The following is a 22,976-nucleotide window of genomic DNA, read 5'->3' on the forward strand; positions in this document are numbered from 1 at the left end:
GTCTCTGAGATTGTAAATTATATGTAGACTTAACACATACTTAATCTAGTTTTTTTTCGTGCTTTTAAATTCTAATAAAGAGCAAAGAACAGGGTGGGGGTGGGGGGTGCAAATAAAGAACAGAGGAGACCATGAGATAAGCAAAAGGGAAAATTCTACAACACATAATCTGTCAACGTGCAGCTTAGAAGTATATTTTTATTGGAAATACTTCACTCCTGCTTCTGTCCTTTGTATCGTTCCAATCTACAGCAGACTGACTGCAAGAAGAGTTATACAGCACACAGGGATAGTAAAAATTCCCCACAATTATGCAATCAAATATTTTCTCAGCTGAATTAGTTAAAATGGCAAATCTTGAACGAATAGGTTTTCTTCTTAAAGAAATATTATTGTAGACTTTCGCGTTTCCAACTAGGCCCAGGTCCAGGAAGAGTCTGTTGCTGAATCGTCATGGACACTGGGGTAAAGTTCCTGGGGTAAGACATTCTCAGTTTTATTTTATTTCAACAGTGATTTATTTCCCTGCAGCAGTTGGAACTAGTGTATGATGCACTGTCCAAGTTACTACCAAGCTAAGGCATCAATAAGCCTGAAGAAGGGTCTCGACCCGAAACGGCACCTATTCCTCCGTCCCATAGACGCTGCCTCACCCGCTGAGTTTCTCCAGCATTTTTGTCTACCAATCTAAGGCAGATCACACAGAAGGGCATAGAGAGTGAGAGAAAGTGAGAGAGAGGTAGAGAGAAAGAGAGCTGGAGAGAGAGAGAGAGGTAGAGAGAGAGGTGGAGAGAGAGAGGGGGATGGGGAGTGGGAGGGGGAGAGGATGTGCGGGATAGAGAGAGAGGGAGAGAGGGGTACACAGAGTGGTAGAGGTACATAGATAGGTAGAGGAAGTTGGAGAGATAATTTGTTTAAGGTGTTGGGGTTGGAACTGGGGGGTGTGTTGGGGTTGGGACTGGGGGTGTGTTGGGGTTGGGACTGGGGGTGTGTTGGGGTTGGGACGGGGATGTTGGGGTTGGGACTAGGGGGTGGCAGGGTGCAGTTTATAGACCCTGGCGGAGATAGAATACCATTCTGAAGCCTTGCAGGCAAGGAGGCGGTGTGTGGCCAGTCAGCAGAGAGTGGACGGGTGACTTGAGACGCCGGTGGCAAAGTTTAGGATTAACACAAGGATTACGTTGGAGAAACAGGGGAGATTTGCAAGAAAAGCGTGGACCACCCCAGAGCTAATTATGGCACCAACGAGGCTGAACGGCTGAGGTCACCCTGTTCTCGTCCAAAATTCTCCACTTAATGCGATACCAGATTAAAACAAAAATTATTCAAGAGTCAAGAGTGTTTAATTGTCATGTGTAACGAACACCGAACAATGACATTCTGACTTGCAGCAGTAGAGTCATAGTCATTCAGCACGGAAACAGGCCTTTCAGCCCAACATGCCCACATGGACCAACATGTCCCATCTACACTTGACCCACCTGCCTGTATTTGCCCCATATCCCTCTTAACCTATCCATGTACCTTCTGTATCATGTATCATGTGCCTGGCGTACCTGCCTGTTTACTTTCAGTCACTGAAAGTAAACATGCAGGTGCAGCAGGCAGTGAAGAAAGCCAATGGCATGTTGGCCTTCATAACAAGAGGATTTGAGGATAGTAGTAAATATGTCCTTCTGCAGTGTACAGGGCCCTGGTGAGACCACAACTGGAGTATTGCGTGCAGTTTTGGTCTCCTAATTTGAGGAAGGACATCCTTGCTATTGAGGCAGTGCAGCGTAGGTTCACCAGGTTAATCCCCGGGATGATGAGAAAAGACGGGAAAGACTGGGCTTGTATTCACTGGAATTTAGAAGGATGAGAGGGAATCTTATAGAAACATATACAATTACAAAAAGACTGGACAAACTAGATGCAGGAAAAATGGTCCCAATGTTGGGGGAGTCCAGAACCAGGGGCCACAGTCTAAGAATAAAGAGGAGGCCATTTAAAACTGAGATGAGAAAAAACGTTTTCACCCAGAGAGTTGTGAATTTGTGGAATTCTCTGCCACAGAGGGAAGTAGAGGCTAATTCACTAGATTAATTTAAAAGAGAGTTAGATAGAGTTCTAGGGACTAGCGGAATCAAGGTATATGGGGAGAAGACAGGCACGGGTTACTGATTGTGGATGATCATCCAAGATCACAATGAATGGCGGTGCAGGCTCGAAGGGCCTCCTCCTGCACCTATTTTCTATGTTTCTATGTTTACCTGTCTAATTGTTTCTTCAACATTGCAATAGTCCTTGATTCAACTATCTCTTCTGGCAGCCTGTTCCATACACCCACCCATTTCACCCATTGTGTGAAAAAGTTACCTCTTGGGTTCCTGTTAAATCTTTCCCCCTCACCTTAAACCAATGTCCTCCGGTTCTCGATTCCCCTGCTCTGGGCAAGAGTCTCTGTGCATCTAACCGATCTATTCCTCTCAATGATTTTATACCCAGTAGATCAGTCTATAAACACCGTACTCAATAGGTAATATAACTAAAAAAAACAATATTAGTGCAGAACAAAAGCCCAAAGTCCCTAGTGCAACCAAGGCTGCTGGCAGTTCATAGTTTACTTGGTATTGGTGGTGTCCAAGAATCTGTTGGTTGTTGTAAGGCAGCTATTCCTGAACTTTGAAATCATGGTTTTCAGACACTTATACCTGCTTGGCAGGAGTGAGATGAGTGTGTGGCCAGGGTGGTGTGGGTCCTTGATGATGCGGTCTGCCTTTTTTGTGCCAGCACCTCTTATAGATCTCTTTGCTGGTGGGGAGGTCAGTACCTGTGATGTAAGGGGGGGGGGAAGTGTTCATTCCTGGGTGTTGAAGTTGCCAAACCAGGCCGTGATGCAACTAGTCAATATGCTCTCTACTGTATACCTTTGGAAGTCCAAGAGAGTATTCGTCGGTATACCACATCTCCTCAATCTTCGAAGGAAGTAGAGGAGTTAATGGGGTTTATGACTGCAACAATGTACATCATATAAGCATACAGGTGCACAACCTTTTATCTGAAAGCCTTGGGACCAGACACTTTCGTAATTCGGAATTTTTCGCCTTTCGGAATGGAAGAATTTTAGCGTAGATTTTAACGGCTGGCTCAGTGGTAGAGTGCTCGGCTCATATCCGCAAGGCCGCGAGTTTGCGCCTCGATCCCGGCAGTTACTCGATCGCGAGTTTGAGTCTTCAATGTAGTTTTTTCTTGCAGAATAGGAGAGTATAGGGAGGGTTAGGCTGGGATCATTCTCTGCGAGATGATCTTAGTGCGGGAGACAAGTGTAGGAGAGGTGGACTGACTGTGTGGGCAGAACTTTGGAAGTGATTGCCCACCATTCTCAAAAGACGGTGCGTCTCCCTGTCCCTGGGATAGCAAGGGGCGATCAAACAGCACAATACCCCCCTCCCGCTCCAACTCCAGAGGAACCCGCTCCCCGATGGGCCGCTACGGCGACCAGTGGCAGTTCGCCCGCAGCCTGAGCTGCGCCACGCCAAGAACAAGACGTACCTTGCACACCATCAGCTTCTGCCCATACGGGGAGCGTGTTCCTCTGGAGTTGGAGCGGGGCTGGGCTGGAGTTGCTGATCTGGGATCTCCGTGCTTGCAGTGGGCCTGGGGGTCAGTGTCCCGATGAGGGGGCGCAGCTCGGGCTGTGGGCGAACTGCCACTTGTCGCCGTAGTGGCCCATCGGGGAGCGGCTTCTGGTGGTCCTGACATCTCCGGCCAGTTTGCAGTTTTCCTCTGTAGTTGGAACGGGGCTGGGCTGCTGCTGGCTGTGGGTCTCTGGGATCTCCGTACTTGCAGTGGGCCTGGGGGTCGGTGTCCCGTTGGTCCTGACGTCTCCGGTGACTGGCACTGACCTGCTGGCATCGCCGACGTGAAGACTGTGCAAAGCTCCCGCGCCGGTGCAATGGGCGGGGAGCTGGAGAGGGGAGGGAAGGGGTCACACACATGGCCGGGAAGCAGCGGGGTGTAGGTGGGGTGAAACTGAAGGGAGCGACAATCTGCTGCTGCCTGCCCGCTGAGTTAAAAAGTTCCCACGCAAGACTCACGATACACTGTGTATAGTGAGTCTACCGTGGGAACTTTTTAACTCAGCGGGCAGACAGCAGCATATTGTCAATTATTAACCCTCCCGCGCAATATACCCTCACCTTCTCTTTTATGAATGGGGATTTAGTTCCCCTTTCTTCGAGGACCGACCAGAGGTCCCGCTGTCACCTCTGCGGGCCGCCCTCGGTGAACGTCTTCAAGGACCTTTCTTCAAGGACCGAAAAAAAGTCCGCTATTCGGAGCTTTTCGTTATTTGGAATTTCGGATAAAAGGTGGTGCACCTGTATTTCTTTAGTCTTTGGACTTTGAAGGAAAAACCTTCATCTTTAGGACTTGAAAGAAAAAATACTTTTTTTTTTTTTAAAAAGCTCATTCTATATTGTGGTTTAGGAAAGAATGTAAATATGAATAATTGCTGGGATTGAAAGAGAGAGAGAAATATAAATCAGAAACACTGTGGCGCAGCGGGTAGGCCTGCTGCCGCCCAACGCTTCACACCCGGGTTCAATCCTGACCTAGGGTGTCAGTGTGGAGTCTGTGTGGAATTTGCACATTTTCCCAGTGACCGTGTGAGTTTCCTCCGAGTGCTCCGGTTTCCTCCCACATCCCAAAGTCGTGCTGGTTTATGCGTTCATTGGCCTCCGTAAATTTCCCCCAGTGTGTAGGGAGTGGTTGAAAAAGTGGGATAACATAGAACTAGCGTAATAGATAGATAGATAGATAGATAGATAGATAGCCTTTTATTGTCATTCAGACCGAAGTCTGAACGAAATTGCAGCAGTCATACATATAATACCATACAATAAAACAACAATAAACACACATTAACATCCACCACAGTGAGTCCACCCAGCATCTCCTCACTGTGATGGAGGCAAAAGTCTTAGGTAATAGCCCTGTCCCACTGTACGAGTTCATTCAAGAGTTCATTCTCCCGAGTTTGCCCCGATTTGAACTCGGAGATTTACGGTAATGGCCGCTCGTCAGTACTCGGGGCTCTCGTGGACATTTTTCAACATGTTGAACATTTTTCACGAGTCTTCCCGAGCTTACCGCATTTCCCGAGTACCTGCCGTTAGCGTTATGAGCCGCTAAGAGACGTCCCCGAGCTCCGACGTACCCGCTACGTTCATTCTACGTGCTTACCACGAGTTTGATTTTTTTTTTAAACTCGGGAGAGCTCTTGAATGAACTCGTACAGTGGGACAGGGCTTTAAACGGTGATCGATGGTCAGCATGGACTAAATGGACTGAAGGGCCCGTTTCCATGCTGTATCTCAAAACTAAAGATTTTTTACCAGAAACTTGGGAAACTAATACTTAAGTCAAGGTTCATGACTTTGTCATATGCCCCAAACAGAAATATATATACACACATCTATCTCTTTTAAAAAAAAGTACAGTGCAGCAGAGCATGTTACTACAGTGCAAGCGATTTTTTAAACTGAAAAGTAGTGGTGCAAGAAAAACTATTTTCCAAGATATTTATGCTGCCAAAAATCTGGAAATCTGGAAATTCTGTCCCCTGCTTGTATGAGATCACTTTTGGCTGACAAATTTCCTCTCCTTTTTGGCTTCTCATTCTTTCCCCTTTATGGTATTCAGCAGACATTGCATTGAAATGGGACTCTCTTTCAAAGTCCATTTCATGATGTGCTTTCTAGAATGATGTTGTTGGCCTATCCTAGTGACATTGACAAAGGGGATGATGGAAGGGGGATCCATGTGGCTTCTCAACGCCAGCAGTGCAGATTCTCCACTCTGCCAGGTTATCCGAATGGTTCTCAAAGGACCCATTTGGATTTTTCTGGAAAGCCATCTGACTTTCTGATTTTTACCTCAAAATGCATTGTCTAGTTTTAAAAAAATGTAAATATCGACCTTTTACATTTAGTCTCACAATACGGAAACAGGCCCTCCAACCTAACTTGCCCACAGCGACCAACTTGCCCCATCTACATTAGTCCCACCTGCCTGAGCTTGGCCCCTATTCCTATACACCTGTCCTATCTATGTACCTGTCCAAATGATTCTTAGTACCTCCCTCAACTACCTCATCTGGCAGCTCGTTCCATATACCCACCACCCTTTGTGTTAAAAAGATACTTCTCAGGTTCATATTAAATCTCCCTCCCCCCTCCCTCACCTTAAACCTCTGTCCTCTGCTTCTAGATTCCCCTACTGGGCAAAATACTTGGTGCGTTTATTGGATCTATTCCTCTCATGATTTTGTACACCTCTTTCAGATCACCCCTCATCCTCCAGGCCCTCAGACCAGAACACAGAAAGTTTTCTTCTTGATGTATATTTGAAAAATATGCGTTACATGAAATAGTCTATAATAATGATATCTCAATCTTGGTCATAGAATAATGACAAATATGGGCATTGAGAAAGTTGGTCTCGCATTCAGAACATGCTCAAGGAATTCTGGAACAGGCCCTTCAGCCCACAATGTTTGTGCCAGACGTGATGCCAAGTTAAACTGAACGAATTTGCCTGTACACGATCCATAATCCCTCTCGATCCTGCACTTCCAAGGGACTATCTAAAAGCCTCTTAAATGCATTTAAAATTTATATCGTCCTTTCACATATTAATCAGAAAGTTATGAAGCCGCTCATAAAATGAGGTACTGCTGTGTAGGAAACTTGAAAGTAATTTCTGCACATGCTGCAAAGACAAAGTCGTATTTGCCTGCACATGATCCATATCCCTCTGGGAAATCTACGATCTAGGAAACTTTTACCTTCTCCTGAGAGAACAGAGTCTTTATTCAGCAGAATAGGGGTTCCCTCAGAATGGCATGTGAGCACCAGCATAGACATTAACCGACTGGATCAGAAATAAGTGCCACCGTCAACATTGTTAATACTTTTGTACTTTGGTGGTGCACAAAGAATGCCAGCTAAACATTGCAAACATAGAAAATATGTGCAGGAGTAGGCCATTCGGCCCTTCGAGCCTGCACCGCCATTCAATATGATCATGGCTGATCATCCAACTCAGTATCATGTACCTGCCTTCTCTCCATACCCCCTGATCCCTTTAGCCACAAGGGCCACATCTAACTCCCTCTTAAATATAGCCAATGAACTGGCCTCAAATACTTTCTGTGGCAGAGAATTCCAGAGATTCACCACTCTCTGTGTGAAAAATGTTTTTCTCATCTCGGTCCTAAAAGCTTTTCCCCTTATCCTTAAACTGTGACCTCTTGTTCTGGACTTCCCCAACAAGTTATACGTTTCATGAAATATCCAGTAAAAATCCACAAAAACCAAAATGGCAGAAAGAAAACCTTGTTTATTGTTATGAAGCTTAGTAAAGAACAGAATGATCCCACAACAATTGGTAAATACCATGGGGTAAGGACCACATTGTACCAGCCGCTTATGTTTACATAACACAACTTCATCTTAATTTAGAAAACAAACAAGGAATCATGAGTTAGTTTTAAATGACAATGTCCTTCAATCTTACCCTTGCATTCCATGCCCAATAACAAATGTCTATTAGTTTAGTTTAGTTTATTTTAGTTTAGAGATGCAGCATGGAATAAAGGCCCTTTGGCCTACTGACTGCATCAACCCTGATCCTACACGCTAGGGACAATTTACAGAAGCCAATTAACATACAGACCTGCACGCCTTTGAAACGTGGGTGGAAACTGGTGCACCCAGAGTAAATACATGATCCATATCAATGTGCGTATCTAAAAGCCAATTAAATGTCACTATTGTAGCACAGTTTCTCTCTAGAATTTAGGAGACTCTCTAGAATTTAGGAGATTGAGAGGGGATCTTATAGAAACTTACAATATTCTTAAGGGGTTGGACAGGCTAGATGCAGGAAGATTGTTCCCGATGTTAGGGAAGTCCAGGACAAGGGGTCACAGCTTAAGGATAAGGGGGAAATCCTTTAAAACCGAGATGAGAAGAACTTTTTTCACACAGAGAGTGGTGAATCTCTGGAACTCTCTGCCACAGAGGGTAGTTGAGGCCAGTTCATTGGCTATATTTAAGAGGGAGTTAGATGTGGCCCTTGTGGCTAAGGGGATCAGGGGGTATGGAGAGAAGGCAGGTACGGGATACTGAGTTGGATGATCAGCCGTGATCATATTGAATGGCGGTGCAGGCTCGAAGGGCCGAATGGCCTACTCCTGCACCTAATTTCTATGTTTCTATGTTAACTCTACCATTGTGCCGCCTGTAGCTATGTGGAAAGTATTGTCCATCTGTCCAGAATGTTCCTTCACAATTTCAAATCTGAGCTTTCCTGTCCTGGTGCCCAGTGTATGGGGAGATATTGACTAGATTCCTCCTTCTCTAACAGTGTAGAGGGGCCACTTTTATGACCCATCCCTCAAGCTGAAGTACCCCAGATGGCAAAGTCATTATTACAAGCACTTTCAGCTTCAAGAGAATTTCCTGTAATAAATAGGTTCAATATTAATAAAGAATATTCCCTTCAAATAAGTAAACCTAAAGAAACCCATAAGCTTCCAATACTTTGCATTATCATGTGCTAGACTGAGAGATCTTTTTTTAATTAAAATTTGGTTACAGCTGATATGTTAAACAGCTTCAAGTCTGCAGAGAGTACAGGAATGGTGTTCAGCAGCCAAGAAAAGATGATGTTATTTTTACACCGATTGGGCAGAGTTTGGACAATAATCTACCTACTAAACTGCATCACAGTATAGTATGGCAACTGCTCTGTCTCCGACCGGAAGGCATTGCAGAGGGTGGTGAAAATTGCCCAACGCATCACCGGTTCCTCGCTCCCCTCCATTGAGTCTGTCCAAAGCAAGCGCTGTCTGCGGAGGGCGCTCAGCATCGCCAAGGACTGCTCTCACCCCAACCATGGACTGTTTACCCTCCTACCATCCGGGAGGCGCTACAGGTCTCTCCATTGCCGAACCAGCAGGTCGAGGAACAGCTTCTTTCCGGCGGCTGTCACTCTACTCAACAACGTACCTCGGTGACTGCCAATCACCCCCCCCCCCCCCCCCCCCCCCCCCCCCCGGACACTTATTATTATTTATTCAAATCGTTTGCTATGTCGCTCTTCCAGGGAGATGCTAAATGCATTTCGTTGTCTCTGTACTGTACACTGACAATGACAATTAAAATTGAATCTGAATCTGAATCTAAAGCCGATGGGAGATTTGATGCCTCATAGCGCCAGAGATCCAGGTTCGATCCTGACCTGGGTGCTGTCTGTGCGGAGTTTGTACATTCTCCCTGTGATTTCACGAGGTGATTTCTCCCACATTCTAAAGGCGAGCGGGTTTCTAGGTTAATTCCCTTCTGTAAATTGTCCCTAGTGTGTTGGACATGGAACTAGTGTGCGGGTGATCAGATGGTCAGCATGGGCCATAGGGCCTGTTTCTATGCTGCATCTCTAAACTAAACTCAAGCCAAGAGGCCAGGTTATGGAGTTCATAACATACAAAGATATCAAACGATCTTACTTGTATTGAGAGAATGACAACACAAAAACAGCACCATTTATACATCTTTGATGAAATGATCTAATTGAAGATGCACCATAAAGTTAAGAAACACTGAGTATAAATTGAAATCAAATGCTGGAAATCGAGAGGAAGAAATGTCAGAGCAATGCCGAGGTTTCCTGTGAACTAAACCAGAGAATGCAGCTGCCTAAATCTCGGAGTTACTCCAGCACTTTGTGTTTAATCAATCCTTGCCAGTTTAAATACTGGTAGATCCTGTCCCTCAGAATCTCTTCAATACGTCTCCCACCACTGACGTCAGCCTCACATGCCTGTAGATGCCCCTGCATCCCATCTTACACTATGGTACAACATTAGCCACCCTCCTGTATTCCAGTACCTCCCCTGCCTAAAGACGATGCAAATATCTCTGGCCAGGGCACCAGCAAATTCTTCTCCAGCTCATCAAAATGTCCAAGAAGTCACTTGGTCAGATCCTAAAGATAGATTAATATCATTATTTGTTTAAAGAACACAATGATTTGGAGTAACTCAATGGGTCAGGCAGCAACTCTGGAGAACATGGATAAGCAATGCATCAGGCCAGAACCTTTCTTCAGAAAGGTTCTGGCCTGAAGAAAAAGCAGCCTACCAGAGGACTGGGAGAAATTCAGAGTCCAGCAGAGGAGGATAAAGGGCTTAATTAGGAAAGGAAAAATAGATTATGAAAGAAAACTGGCAGGGAACATAAAAACTGACTGCAAAAGTTGTTATAGATATGTGAAGAGAAAAAGATTAGTTAAAACAAATGTAGGTCCCTTGCAATCAGAAACAGGTGAATTGATCATGGGGAACAAGGACATGGCAGACCAAATAAATAACTACTTTGGTTCTGTCTTCATTAAGGAAGACTTAAATAATCTGCCAGAAATAGCAGGGGACCGGGGCTCAAATGAGATGGAGGAATTGAGTGAAATCCAGGTTAGCCGGGAAGTGGTGTTAGGTAAATTGAATGGATTAAAGGCCGATAAATCCCCAGGACCAGATAGGCTGCATCCCAGAGTACTTAACGAAGTAGCCCCAGAAATAGTGGATGCATTAGTGATAATTTTTCAAAACTCTTCAGATTCTGGAGTAGTTCCTGATGATTGGAGGGTAGCTAATGTAACCCCACTTTTTAAAAAGGGGGGGAAGAGAAAACGGGGAACTACAGACCAGTTAGTCTAACATCGGTAGTGGGGAAACTGCTAGTTATTAAAGATGGGATAGCAGCATATTTGGAAATTTGTGAAATCATTGGACAAAGTCAGCATGGATTTATGAAAGGTAAATCATGTCTGACGAATCTTATAAACATTTTCGAGGATAGAAACATAAAAATTAGGTGCAGGAGTAGGCCATTCGGCCCTTCGAGCCTGCACCTCCATTCAATATGATCATGGCTGATCAATGCATCAGGATGTAACTAGTAGAGTGGATAAGGGAGAACCAGTGGATGTGTTATATCTGGACTTTCAGAAGGCTTTCGACAAGGTCCCACATAAGAGATTAGTATACAAACTTAAAGCACACGGTATTGGGGGTTCAGTATTGATGTGGATAGAGAACTGGCTGGCAGACAGGCAGCAAAGAGTAGGAGTAAACGGGTCCTTTTCAGAATGGAAGGCAGTGACTAGTGGGGTACCCCAAGGCTGGGACCCCAGATATTTACAATATATTAATGATTTGGACGAGGGAATTGAATGCAACATCTCCACGTTTGCGGATGACACGAAGCTGGGGGGCAGTGTTAGCTGTGAGGAGGATGCTAGGTGACTTGGATAGGCTGGGTGAGTGGGCAAATGCATGGCAGATGCAGTATAATGTGGATAAATGTGAGGTTATCCACTTTGGTGGCAAAAACAGGAAAGTAGATTATTATCTAAATGGTGGCCGATTAGGAAAAGGGGAGATGCAACAAGACCTGGGTTCCATGGTACACCAGTCATTAAAAGTAGGCATGCAGGTGCAGCAGGCAGTGAAGAAAGTGCACACTGGGAAAGGGGCTTATGTTAGACTGCTGTTCATAGATTACAGCTCAGCGTTTAACACCATAGACCCCTCAAAGCTGGCCTCCAAATTGTACAACCTCCACTTGTGCCCATCCCTGTGCAAGTGGATCCACAATTTCCTGACCGGCAGACCACAGGTGGTGCGTGTGGGCCATCATATATCATCCTCCCTCACCCTCAACACTGGGGGCTGTGTGCTGAGCCCTCTGCTGTATTCTCTCTACACCCATGACTGCAAGGCCATCTCAGACTCTAACATCATAGTCAAGTTTGCCGATGACACAGCAGTGGGAGGCCTAATCTCAAACATTAGGCAGCCTACCACTCTGAAATCATCCACCTGGCAAACTGGTGTAGGGAGAATAACCTGGAGCTGAACACCTCCAAGACCAAGGAGCTCATAGTGGACTTCTCCAGGAGAGGTGGAGAGCTTCAGGTACCTCGACATCCACATCTCCCAGGACCTGACATGGTCACACCACCTCAGCAGCCTGGTAAAGAAGGCCAACCAGCGTCATTACCATCTCAGACGGCTGAGGGACTTCAAGCTCCCCCTCAGGGTGCTCAAGAACATCTACACCCATACTGTGGAGAGCACCCTGAGTGGGAGCATCATCACCTGGAGGAGGAACACCACCGAGAGGGACCAACTGGCTCTGAGGAGGGTGGTTCGCTCAGCAGAGCGGATCATCCAAACCACCCATGCCAACCTGCAGGACATCTACACCAAGCGCTGCAGGCCAAGAGCCAGGAGGATTATCCAGGACCACACTCACCCCAACAACAGACTGTTTTCCCTGCTGCCCTCAGGGAAACGGTACCGGCTGCTCAGGGCCAACACGGAGATAATGAGGATGAGTTTCTTTCCCCAGGCCATGAGACTGCTGAACGAGGACTGAGTGTCGCTGCCCCCCCACCCCCCTCATTGCTAATAACAGCAAACAGGCTCTTCAGCTCACTGAGACTATGCTGACCATCAATCACCTATTCAACTTAGTTCTAATTTATCATTCACACATTTTCTTTAGACTTTAGAGAAACAGGCCCTTCGACCCACTGAGTCGGCGCTAACCACACTAACACTGTGCTATACACACTGGGTACAATTTTATTATTTTACCAAAACCAATTAACCTACAAACCTGCACATCTCTGGAGTGTGGGAGGAAATCTGAGCACCCAGTGAAAACCCACGCGGTCACAAGGAGAACGTACAAACTCCGTACAGACAGCACCTTTTGTCAGGATTTAATCCAGGTTCCTGACTCAACCATGCCGCGTTTCCCATCCACTCACGGCTGATGAGGGGCATGTTGGATGTGGGAGGAAACCAGAGCACCGGGAGGAAACAGATGCCGTCACAGAAAGAACATTGCAACTTCACACACACACACACACACAGCGCCCAAGGTCAGGATTGAACCGCTGGCACCGTGAGGCAGCAGCTCTACCATGAGTGCTACTGTGAGACTTCAAACTTGACTTCTGACAAGGAGCAATCTTGGCTTAACGATACAAGTGGCACAGTGCTAGAGTTGCTGCCTTACAGTGCTCGAGACCCAAATTCAATCCTGACTACAGTTGCTTTTTGGCCTGGCCAAGCAGGCCATCCGCGACTCACACAGCAGGCGGAAGGGGGCTCGGCCCGAGCCGGCTGCCTGCCCCTTTTCCAGGGGTTACGTCAGCTCCCGGGTGGCACTAGAGTTGGAATACGCACTGTCCACGGGCACTCTGGGGGAGTTCAGGGACCGTTGGGCACTGAGTGGATGGAAGTCACCCTCGATGGGGATTGTAATATAGTTATATTATAGTTTATTTTGTATATTATATTCATTTGGCTTAATAGACAAAAGAAAATAGGTACAGGACTAGGCCATTCGGCCCTTCAAACCAGCACCGCCATTTAATGTGATCATGGCTGATCATCCACAATCAGTACCCCGTTCCTGCCTTCTCCCCATATTCCCTGACTACGCTAGCTTCAAGAGCCCTATCTAGCTCTCTCTTAAAAGTATCCAGAGAACCAGCCTCAACCGCCCTCTGAGGCAGAGAATACCAAAGACTTACAACTCTCCGTGTGAAAAAGTGTTTCCTCATCTCCGCTTGTATTGTGGTGGTGGATTTTGTTTAGTTTTATTTTGTACTGTAAATATTATTGTCAATAATTGATTAAATAATTTTTGGTTATAAAAAAAGACTACAGTTGCTGTCTGTGCGGAGTTTGTACGTCCTCCCTGTGACTGCGTGGGTTTCCTCCTACACTCCAAAGATGTACAGGTACATAGGTTAATTGGCTTTGGTAAAATTGTAAATTGTCCCTAGTGTGTCGTGGTGGTCGCTGATTGGTACGGACTTGGTGGGCTGAAAGGTCTGTTTCCGCGCTGAATCTGTAAAGTCTAAAGTGAAAATCAGCTTAAGTGCAAGGCAGGAAGTTCCATTGGATACCATTGTTGGCCAAACGAGGAATTTTGCTTGCTTGTAGATGGACCGCGAAACATCAAAAGGAAAAGGTGCCCAGGATAAGTACAAGGAGATGGAGTTTTAGCCGTGCTGGGAGAATGACAAATTATTTAATCCATTAGCCATCAGGGTCATTGAATTTCACCACGGCGCTAAAGAACGTACTCAATTCATCACTATTAATATCTCCATTCTGAATTTTCCCACAAAATGATATTCTACTTAATATTTTACAATTCCCACAGTGTTCTCCCTCTCCAATGTCCTGGCCCATGAAAGAAGCATTACCCATTTGATGTGTCTTGGTCCATCTGCAGGTCATTTCTCTTGGTGTTAACATCTAACCTCACAAATCTCGTGAGTGATCGGGAGCTCACTTCTGTACTAAATAGCGTGCCCTCAGGTTAATGATTCTCTGCCACTTTCACACTGGTTGTGACTGGATAGCCGAGTGCCAATGGATCATTTTTAATCAGTCTTTATAAGAAACGTTAGGTCTTTAGGCTGGTATCTTTCACAATCAAACGAGCTAAGATCATGTAAGTTCATAAGTCAGAAGAACAGAATTAGGCTATTCGGCCGATCAAGTCCACCATTCAATCATGGCTGATCATCTTTCCCTCTCAATCCCATATTCCTGCCTTTTTCCTGTACACCATCACTAATCAAGAACCTGGCAATCTTCACTTAAAAATACCCAATGAGTTGTCTTCCTCAGTCGGCTGTGACAATTAATTCCACCGATTCATCACCATTTGACTGAAGAACCTCATCTTTTATTCTGAAGTTATGGCCTCTGGTCCAAGACTCTCTCATTAGTGGAAACATCCTCTTCATATCCACTCTATCCAGGCCTTTCACTATTCGGTAGGTTTCAATGAGGGACCCGCTCATCCTTCTAATTGTGTAATTTAGATTAGATTAGTTTAGTTTAGAGATAGAGTGCGGACACAGGCACTTTGGCCCACCGAGTCCACACCGACCAGGTATCCCTGTACACTAACACAATCCTATATAAAGGGACAATTTACAATTTTAATGAAGCCAATTAACCTACAAGCCTATACATCCGTGACTGTGTGGGTTATACAAACACACACAGTCATGGGGAGAACTTATAAACTCGGTACAGACAGCAGCTGTAGTCAGGATCAAACTCGGATCTCTGGTGCTGTAACTACTCATGGTGTCAAGAATATGAGGTACCGACTACCTTGTATTCCACGATCAGAATAAACCTCATAACTGGGCAGCTCCTACATAAACTTTTGAAAGGATCAACATGGACTCTCCAATCTACATTACTTTTTGATTTTACAATGTCACACAGTATAAGTTGCACCCCACCACCCATAATGCCTGACCTATGCATTGAATCAAACTTACTAGCAATTCATAAATCATTTTCTGAAAGCATCACTTCCTTCAACTTACTTACATAGAAACATAGAAAATAGGTGCAGGAGGAAAATAGGTGCCATTTGGCCCTTCGAGCCAGCACCGCCATTCATCGTGATCATAGCTGATCGTCCCCTATCAATAACCCGTGCCTGCCTTCTCCCCATATCTCTTGACTCCACTAGCCCCTAGAGCTGTATCTAACTCTCTCTTAAATCCATCCAGTGACTTGGCCTCCACTGTCCTCTGTGGCAGGGAATTCCATAAATTCACAACTCTCTAGGTGAAAAAGTTTTCTCTCACCTCAGTATTAAACGACCTCCCCTTTATTCTAAGACTGTGGCCCCTGGTTCTGGACTCACCCAACATTGGGAACATTTTTCCTGCACCTAGCTTGTCCAGTCCGTTTATAATTTTATTTGTTTCTATAAGATCCCCCCTCATCCTTCTAAACTCCAGTGAATACAAGCCTAGTCTTTTCAATCTTTCCTCATATGACAGTCCCGCCATCCCAGGGATCAATCTCGTCAACCTACGCTGCACTGCCTCAATCACAAGGATTACTCGTGATTGAGGCATTACAAATTAATTTATTCTCAAAGTGAAGGATGACAACAAGTGCAGTTGATTTGCCCGTTTCACAGAAAGACGCTTTGAATCAGTTAATATTGTGGGTGTTGTGGTTTTTGCTAAGAGGCGATATTCAGCAAATGTTTTTGACTCCACATCCTGAGTTAAATTGCAGTTATTGGCTGCCACGCAATATTCTGTCGACTCTTTTACAAGGCTGACTTCAATTGGAATAGTTTGCTCAATTAGGTACAAAATGAAATGTTAATGCATTGAACCTGCACTGTAAAAGCTGCATTAGATGGAGGTTGGTGCATATTGAGATTAATTTTATTTATAGTCATGGTATGTCAGTGAAAATATTGATTATAATCAATTTATAATAATAGCAACAATAATAATGATAAATTATTTGATTACTAATTATGGATAATTGTATCAATATATGAATCGGTATATTGATAATTATTTAGGAATTGATATTTTAAAATTTAATAATTGATATTATTGATAATACGGTCTTCAACTGCAAAATATCCTTAGACACTTCAAGGCTCCATTTTCACAAATAATTGACACCAATTGAAGGAGGTGTGGGGGGGGGGGGGGGGGGTGCTCGGAAGGCCCCGACCACGGGTGAACACCTGGGAAGATCGGAGGGGAGGCTGGCTGGACTATGTTCCCTTCCCCACCTTGGTGCCATTGCGTTATGTTGTGTCGTGGACTTTCTGTGTTTGTGCTTTTTTTTTTAAATTCTATTTTATTTTTAATATGTCTTATTATTTATTATTTATTTATTTTTATGATGCTGACTGTAAAGGGAAATTCATTTTGTTGCCTCTAATTGAGACAATGACAATAAATTTGAACACAATACAATACAAATGAATAAAGACTGATTTTAAGATCACAAAGGTAGAGAAAGAAGGGCAGGGGATTCAGGGCAAATTATTGCACAGTACAATCTATAGAGCAGGAATTGATTGAAAATTGCAGCAAAGATCAGCCTGATGATACCTCCATTCCCCCATAAATATTTTCTGAAATATTACTTAAAAAATATAATCTCTAACTTTGAAAAATGTAGCCTACTTTGTGCATTCAAGGCTGCTAACATTCTCCAAAAACGTATGACAAAACCCATTTACTTAGCTTGAAATGGTCCCTCAGTTTAAGTGATTTTAAATGAGAGAAAAGAGCAATTTAAAAACAGGACTGAATAAAATGAAACTGGCAATTCACTCCAAGAAAAGGCCGGATCAGACAGCATTAACATTTCTCATATTGTTGACATAACCTAGTGCAGTTATCAAACACACATCATCTATCTTTCAAACACAAATTATTATTCCATCGTTAAACGATCCAACAGCATTGTCCTTCCAAATATAAAAATCAGGAGTAAAAAGAGCTTTGCACAATCGTTGAACAAGAAATGTTGAAGTCAAGGACATTGGCAGATGCCACAAACTGAATCCACAACCTCTATCTGATCATCTGCCACGTTATGCGTCTCACCAAAGTCTAATCTATTTAGAGCTCAAATGAACAAATATTATGTATCAACGATTACCCCTTCCCTCAAATAAAAAATGGGACACACACATATATATATATATATATGATTAAAGGAAAAGATCACACCCTCTTGAACAATAAAAGACGCTGAACTTTTACTCACTGTTCTGGCTCTTTACTTTATTTTCAGTCAGTGCTCGCTCTGGTTGCACTTCCTGTTGTTGCTGGTAATTATTGTGGGGAGGGATTGAATTTTCCACCTGTTTGACAGGGACTTCTTGATGCTTCGCTGCCTGAATCTCCACCTTTCTTGGAGATGCCTCCACTGGGGATGATCCAAAGCTCTCTGTTCTTCTTGGAATGGAGTCAGAGAGCTTGGAGCCTGCAGCTTCCAATCTTCTCGAGGAGATTTCCTGAACCTTGGCTCCAGATATTTCCGTTCTCCGAGGCACCGTCTCCGGAGGCTTGTGGCCTAGAAGTTCCGACCTCTTAAGGCCAACCTTTGGGGCACCATGACTTGCAGCTTCCCCTTGCTTTGAAGAGAGGTCAATAGAAATTTCTGCTCTCCGCGAGATTTGCTCTGGATGCTTAGAGCCTGAAATTTCGATTTTCTTGACTGAAGACTTTGGTGATTTAGCATTCAATGCTTCCGCCTGCTGCAAGCTTGGATCTGTAAACTTTGCTCCCAAATCTTGATATTTGTGTCCAGGTGATTGACTCGGTCTCAACAGAGGAGTTGGAATTCGCCTGGAGGGAGTGGAAGGATTCGGGGCCGCCTGTTCCACTTCCTCTACCTCGAACGATCGTTTCAAAGCTGAAAGTGACACAGAAAAGAAGAAAAGTGTATTAATCGAACCAACATAATCTCACCAACGCCATTTTTTATTTCCTCAGCAAGAACAAAAGGCAATCACACCTTATGGACTTCATTGCTTGTTTGATACACCCTCCTGCTAACTGTTTGGAAAGTCGGATATTGGAATAGAAGAGGGGATGTCTGCGGAGGGCGCTCAGCATCGCCAAGGACTGCTCTCACCCCAACCATGGACTGTTTACCCTCCTACCATCCGGGAGGCGCTACAGGTCTCTCCGTTGCCGAACCAGCAGGTCGAGGAACAGCTTCTTTCCGGCGGCTGTCACTCTACTCAACAACGTACCTCGGTGACTGCCAATCACCCCCCCCCCCCGGACACTTATTATTATTTATTCAAATCGTTTGCTATGTCGCTCTTCAAGGGAGATGCTAAATGCATTTCGTTGTCTCTGTACTGTACACTGACAATGACAATGACAATTAAAATTGAATCTGAATCTGAATCTGAATCTGATGTGCAGGATTTTTAGTCACAGTTCAGTAAAAATGTTACAAGGTGTTCAAGATGTTGAACTTTTACACTTCGGTGAGACCAAACGTAGACTGGGCGATCATTTAGTTGTACGCCTGGACCTACCTGATCTCCCGGTTGCCAAACACTTTACTTCCCCTTCCCATTCCCACACTGACCTTCCTGGCCTAGGCCTCCGCCATTGTCAGGGGGAGGCGAATCACAAGTTGGAGGAACAGCATTTCATATTTCGCTTGGGCAGCTTACAACCCAGTGGTGTGACGTTGATTTCTCCAACTTCGTCACCCCTGCACTCCCTCTCTCTCTCCATCACTCCCCCACCCAGCATTTTTGTGCACCTTCGATTTTCCAGCATCTGCAGTTCCTTCGTAAACACAATGGCCTTTCCTTTATCATCATTACTTTTTTGCATTTGTTCTATATCTCTCTCTAAACTTCCTGAAGATTTAAGACTTGCCTCAACTTTGACCACTTTTAAAACAAGACTAAAAACTTGTATGTTTACTTTAGCTTTCAGCTAAATCTTAACTACATTGCACTTTTAACTTTTGCACTTTATATAATGCATTTTTAATTTTGCTTTTCTTTTCTTTTAGTTCTATTTTATTTCATTTTATTATTTCATTTTATTGTATGACATGTTTTTATGTGAAGCACTTTGAGTCTGCCTCGTGTATGAAATGTGCTATATAAATAAAGTTGCCTTGCCTTGCCTCTACATCACTGTCTATATCTCTCATTTCCCTTTCCCCAGACAAGTCTGAAGAAGGGTCTCGACCCAAAACACTACCCATTCCTTCTCTCCAGAAATGCTGCCTGTCCTGCTGAGTTACTCCAGCATTGTTAATCCTCTTTCATCAGTAATCCTCTTTTGCCCAGACTCAGAGACAGTTTCTTCCCCAAAGCGATCTTCACACTCAATATGAAAAAACACAAGAGTATTATTAATGCTGCACTCTTCCATGTTGCTACCCACCTTGAGGGTTTACTATCACCATGTACAGCACTGATTACTTACTTCTCTTGATACCTAGTTTTTGACATTATTTTTAAATTGTGTCCTGTGTTTTTATGTTTGTATATTATGCACCAATGGAGTGGCAACAACAATTTTGTTGTATGCAGTGCTTACAACGACAAATAAAGGCATTTCATTTTTCATTTATTTTCTTGCTCAGAAGTCTAAGAACCCATATCTACAAGAACGCACTGCCACAGAATCACTTCAAGCCTTCCGTGAAAATACATGGTAATTAGTACAACATTGTGCAGTTTTTGCTCTGGGACAATTAGGGCAAATAAAATAATCATCGTTTATCTGTTTTGTTGTGCGACGTTACATGGGAACGTAGAAACATAGAAATTAGGTGCAGGAGTAGGCCATTCGGCCCTTCGAGCCTGCACCGCCATTCAATGTGATCATGGCTGATCATCCAACTCAGTATCCCGTACCTGCCTTCTCTCCATACCCCCTGATCCCCTTAGCCACAAGGGCCACATCTAACTCCCTCTTAAATATAGCCAATGAACTGGCCTCAACTACCCTCTGTGGCAGAGAGTTCCAGAGATTCACCACTCTCTGTGTGAAAAAGTTCATCTCATCTCGGTTTTAAAGGATTCCCCCCTTATCCTTAAGCTGTGACCCCTTGTCCTCTGTTACCTCCTTTAGACTTTACAGATATGCCGCGGAAACAGGCTCTCCGGCCCAAGTCCATGCCGACCAGAAATCAGCCCATACACTAGCACTATCCTACACCCTGGGGACAATTTATAATTTTACCAAAGCCAATTAACCTACAAGCCTGTACATTTGTGGACTGTATGTGAGGAAACCGGAGCTCCCAGAGAAAACCCACGTGGTCACAGGAAAAACGTACAAACTCCGTACGGACAGCAGACCGTACAGGCCGTCGTCAGGATCAAACCTTGGTCCCTGTGCCTGTAAGGCAGCAACTCTACCGCTGCTCCACTGTGCCGCCTCTTTATGTAGGCTACATAGACAATTTCACCAGTGAAACCATCTAGCGCACAAGGGTGAGAGGTCAAGTCAAGTCAAGTCAAGTTTATTTGTCACATACACATACGAGATGTGCAGTGATATGAAAGTGGCAATGCTCGCGGACTTTTGTGCAAAAGACAAACAACAAAACAACCAAACAAATTATAAACACAATCATAACACACATATTCTTTTACATAATAAATAATGGAAGGAAAAACGTTCTGTAGAGTTAGTCCCTGGTGAGATGGGCGTTTACAGTCCGAATTGCCTCTGGGAAGAAACTCCTTCTCAACCTCTCCGTTCTCACCGCATGGCAATGGAGGCGTTTGCCTGACCGTAGCAGCTGGAACAGTCCGTTGCAGGGGTGGAAGGGGTCTCCCATGATTTTATTTGCTCTGGAGTTGCACCTCCTGTTGTATAGTTCCTGCAGGGGGGCGAGTGAAGTTCCCATAGTGCGTTCGGCCGAACGCACTACTCTCTGCAGAGCCTTCTTGTCCTTGGCAGAGCAATTCCCAAACCAGATGGTAATGTTCCCGGACAAGATGCTTTCCACCGCCGCTGTGTAGAAGCACTGGAGGATCCTCAGAGACACTGTGAACTTACAGTGGTGTATACGATCATGAGGGGAAGAGATTTAAAGATTTTAAGAGATACGACACGTAAATAGGCCCTTCACCCCACCGAGTCTGTGCCGACCAGCGATCAGCCCGCCCACTAGCACTATCCCACACACTATCCAGACAATTTTTACTGAGACCAGGGATTTCTCTCGACTATGGGTGCTGTCTGCACAGAGTTTGTACGTTCTCCTCGTGACCGCGTGGGTTTTCACCACGTTGCCTCCCACACTCCAAAGACATACATGTTTGTAGGTTAATTGGTTTTGGTAAAATTGTAAATTGTCCCCAGTTTGTAGGATAGTGCCAGTGTATTGGGTGATCGCTGGTTTCATGGGTCATAGGGCCTGTTTCCGCGCTGTATCTCTAAAGTCTAAAGACTGCTTTCCGAGTGGCGAGTGGTTTGTCGAGTCAAGATTTGTTTATAATCCAAAAGTTGCAAAAAGTTAAAAATAACGTTGCTGCGAATGTACTTGACTCACGCCATGTGCAGAGGAATTCAAATTACAAGCTGCAGTGGAACAAGCTGGCAATCTTTCTACATTAGCCGCTCCCAAAGTACTACCACTGTGTACCAAGACAAAGCTGCCACACAGCTAAAGAAGGCTTATGGTATGCTTGCCTTTACTTGTCAGTGCATTGAGTATAAGAGTTGTGATGCACCTTTACAGGACATAGGTTAGACCACACTTGGAGTTCTGGTCACCCCATTACAGGAAGGATAGGGAGGCTTTAGATAGAATGAGGATGAGGTTTACCAGGTTCACCTGCAGGCACCTTTGGCCCACCGAGTCCGCGCCGACCAGCGATTCATGTACTCCAGCACTATCCTACACACTAGGGACAATTTTTACCAAAGCCAATGAACCTACAAACCAGTTGGCATATCGGAAGAAACTGCAGATGCTGGTTTATACCGAAGGTAGACACAAAACGTTGGAGTAACTGGGCAGCCCAGGCAGCGAGTCTGCAGGAAAGGGATAGGTGATGTTTCGGGTCAGACCCTTTCTTCAGACTGGTCTTGGCATCTAGTTCGGCACCGACATTGTGTGAGGAAGGGCTTTTTTTCCTGTGTTGTGTGTTAACTTACAGGCTGCACTGGGACCAGGTGCCAGTCATTCTACGCTAGCCCCTCCCAAAGCTCCACCACCGACACAGCCAAAGCTGCCACATAGCTAGGCCACCATCTGCAGGTGATCCTCAGGTTCAACACCACACTGACTGAAGAACGCAGCGAAGAGCTTCCAAACGCAACAGTGTTGTGGGTTGTCATCATACCATGGAAGTCAATAGATCAACATCACCATTTGGGGCATCACAGTGGTGCAGCGGTAGAGTTGCTGCCTTACAGCGCCAGACAAGCACCAGGGTTCAATCCTGAGAGTTTGTACGTTTTCCCTGTGACCATGTGTGTTTTCTCTGTGCTCTCCAGTATCCTCCCACACTCCAAAGACGCACAGGTTTGTAGGTTAATTGGTT

At 44.8% G+C, this 22,976-nt stretch overlaps 1 protein-coding gene across 4 annotated transcripts in view; it reads right to left on the reverse strand.

Moving 5' to 3' along the window:
* The window catches only part of septin9b (septin 9b), a 298,107-nt gene that overhangs the window by 131,659 nt on the left and 143,472 nt on the right, over positions 1–22,976 (reverse strand). For all 4 annotated transcript variants that reach the window (XM_055654243.1, XM_055654240.1, XM_055654242.1 and 1 more), the window contains one exon: positions 17,696–18,346. In XM_055654243.1, coding sequence (XP_055510218.1) covers positions 17,696–18,346 — 651 coding nt within the window. The remainder of the gene's footprint in view (positions 1–17,695; positions 18,347–22,976) is intronic.

Source organism: Leucoraja erinacea, chromosome 23, assembly GCF_028641065.1.
Source record: "Leucoraja erinacea ecotype New England chromosome 23, Leri_hhj_1, whole genome shotgun sequence".
NCBI lineage: Eukaryota > Metazoa > Chordata > Chondrichthyes > Rajiformes > Rajidae > Leucoraja > Leucoraja erinaceus.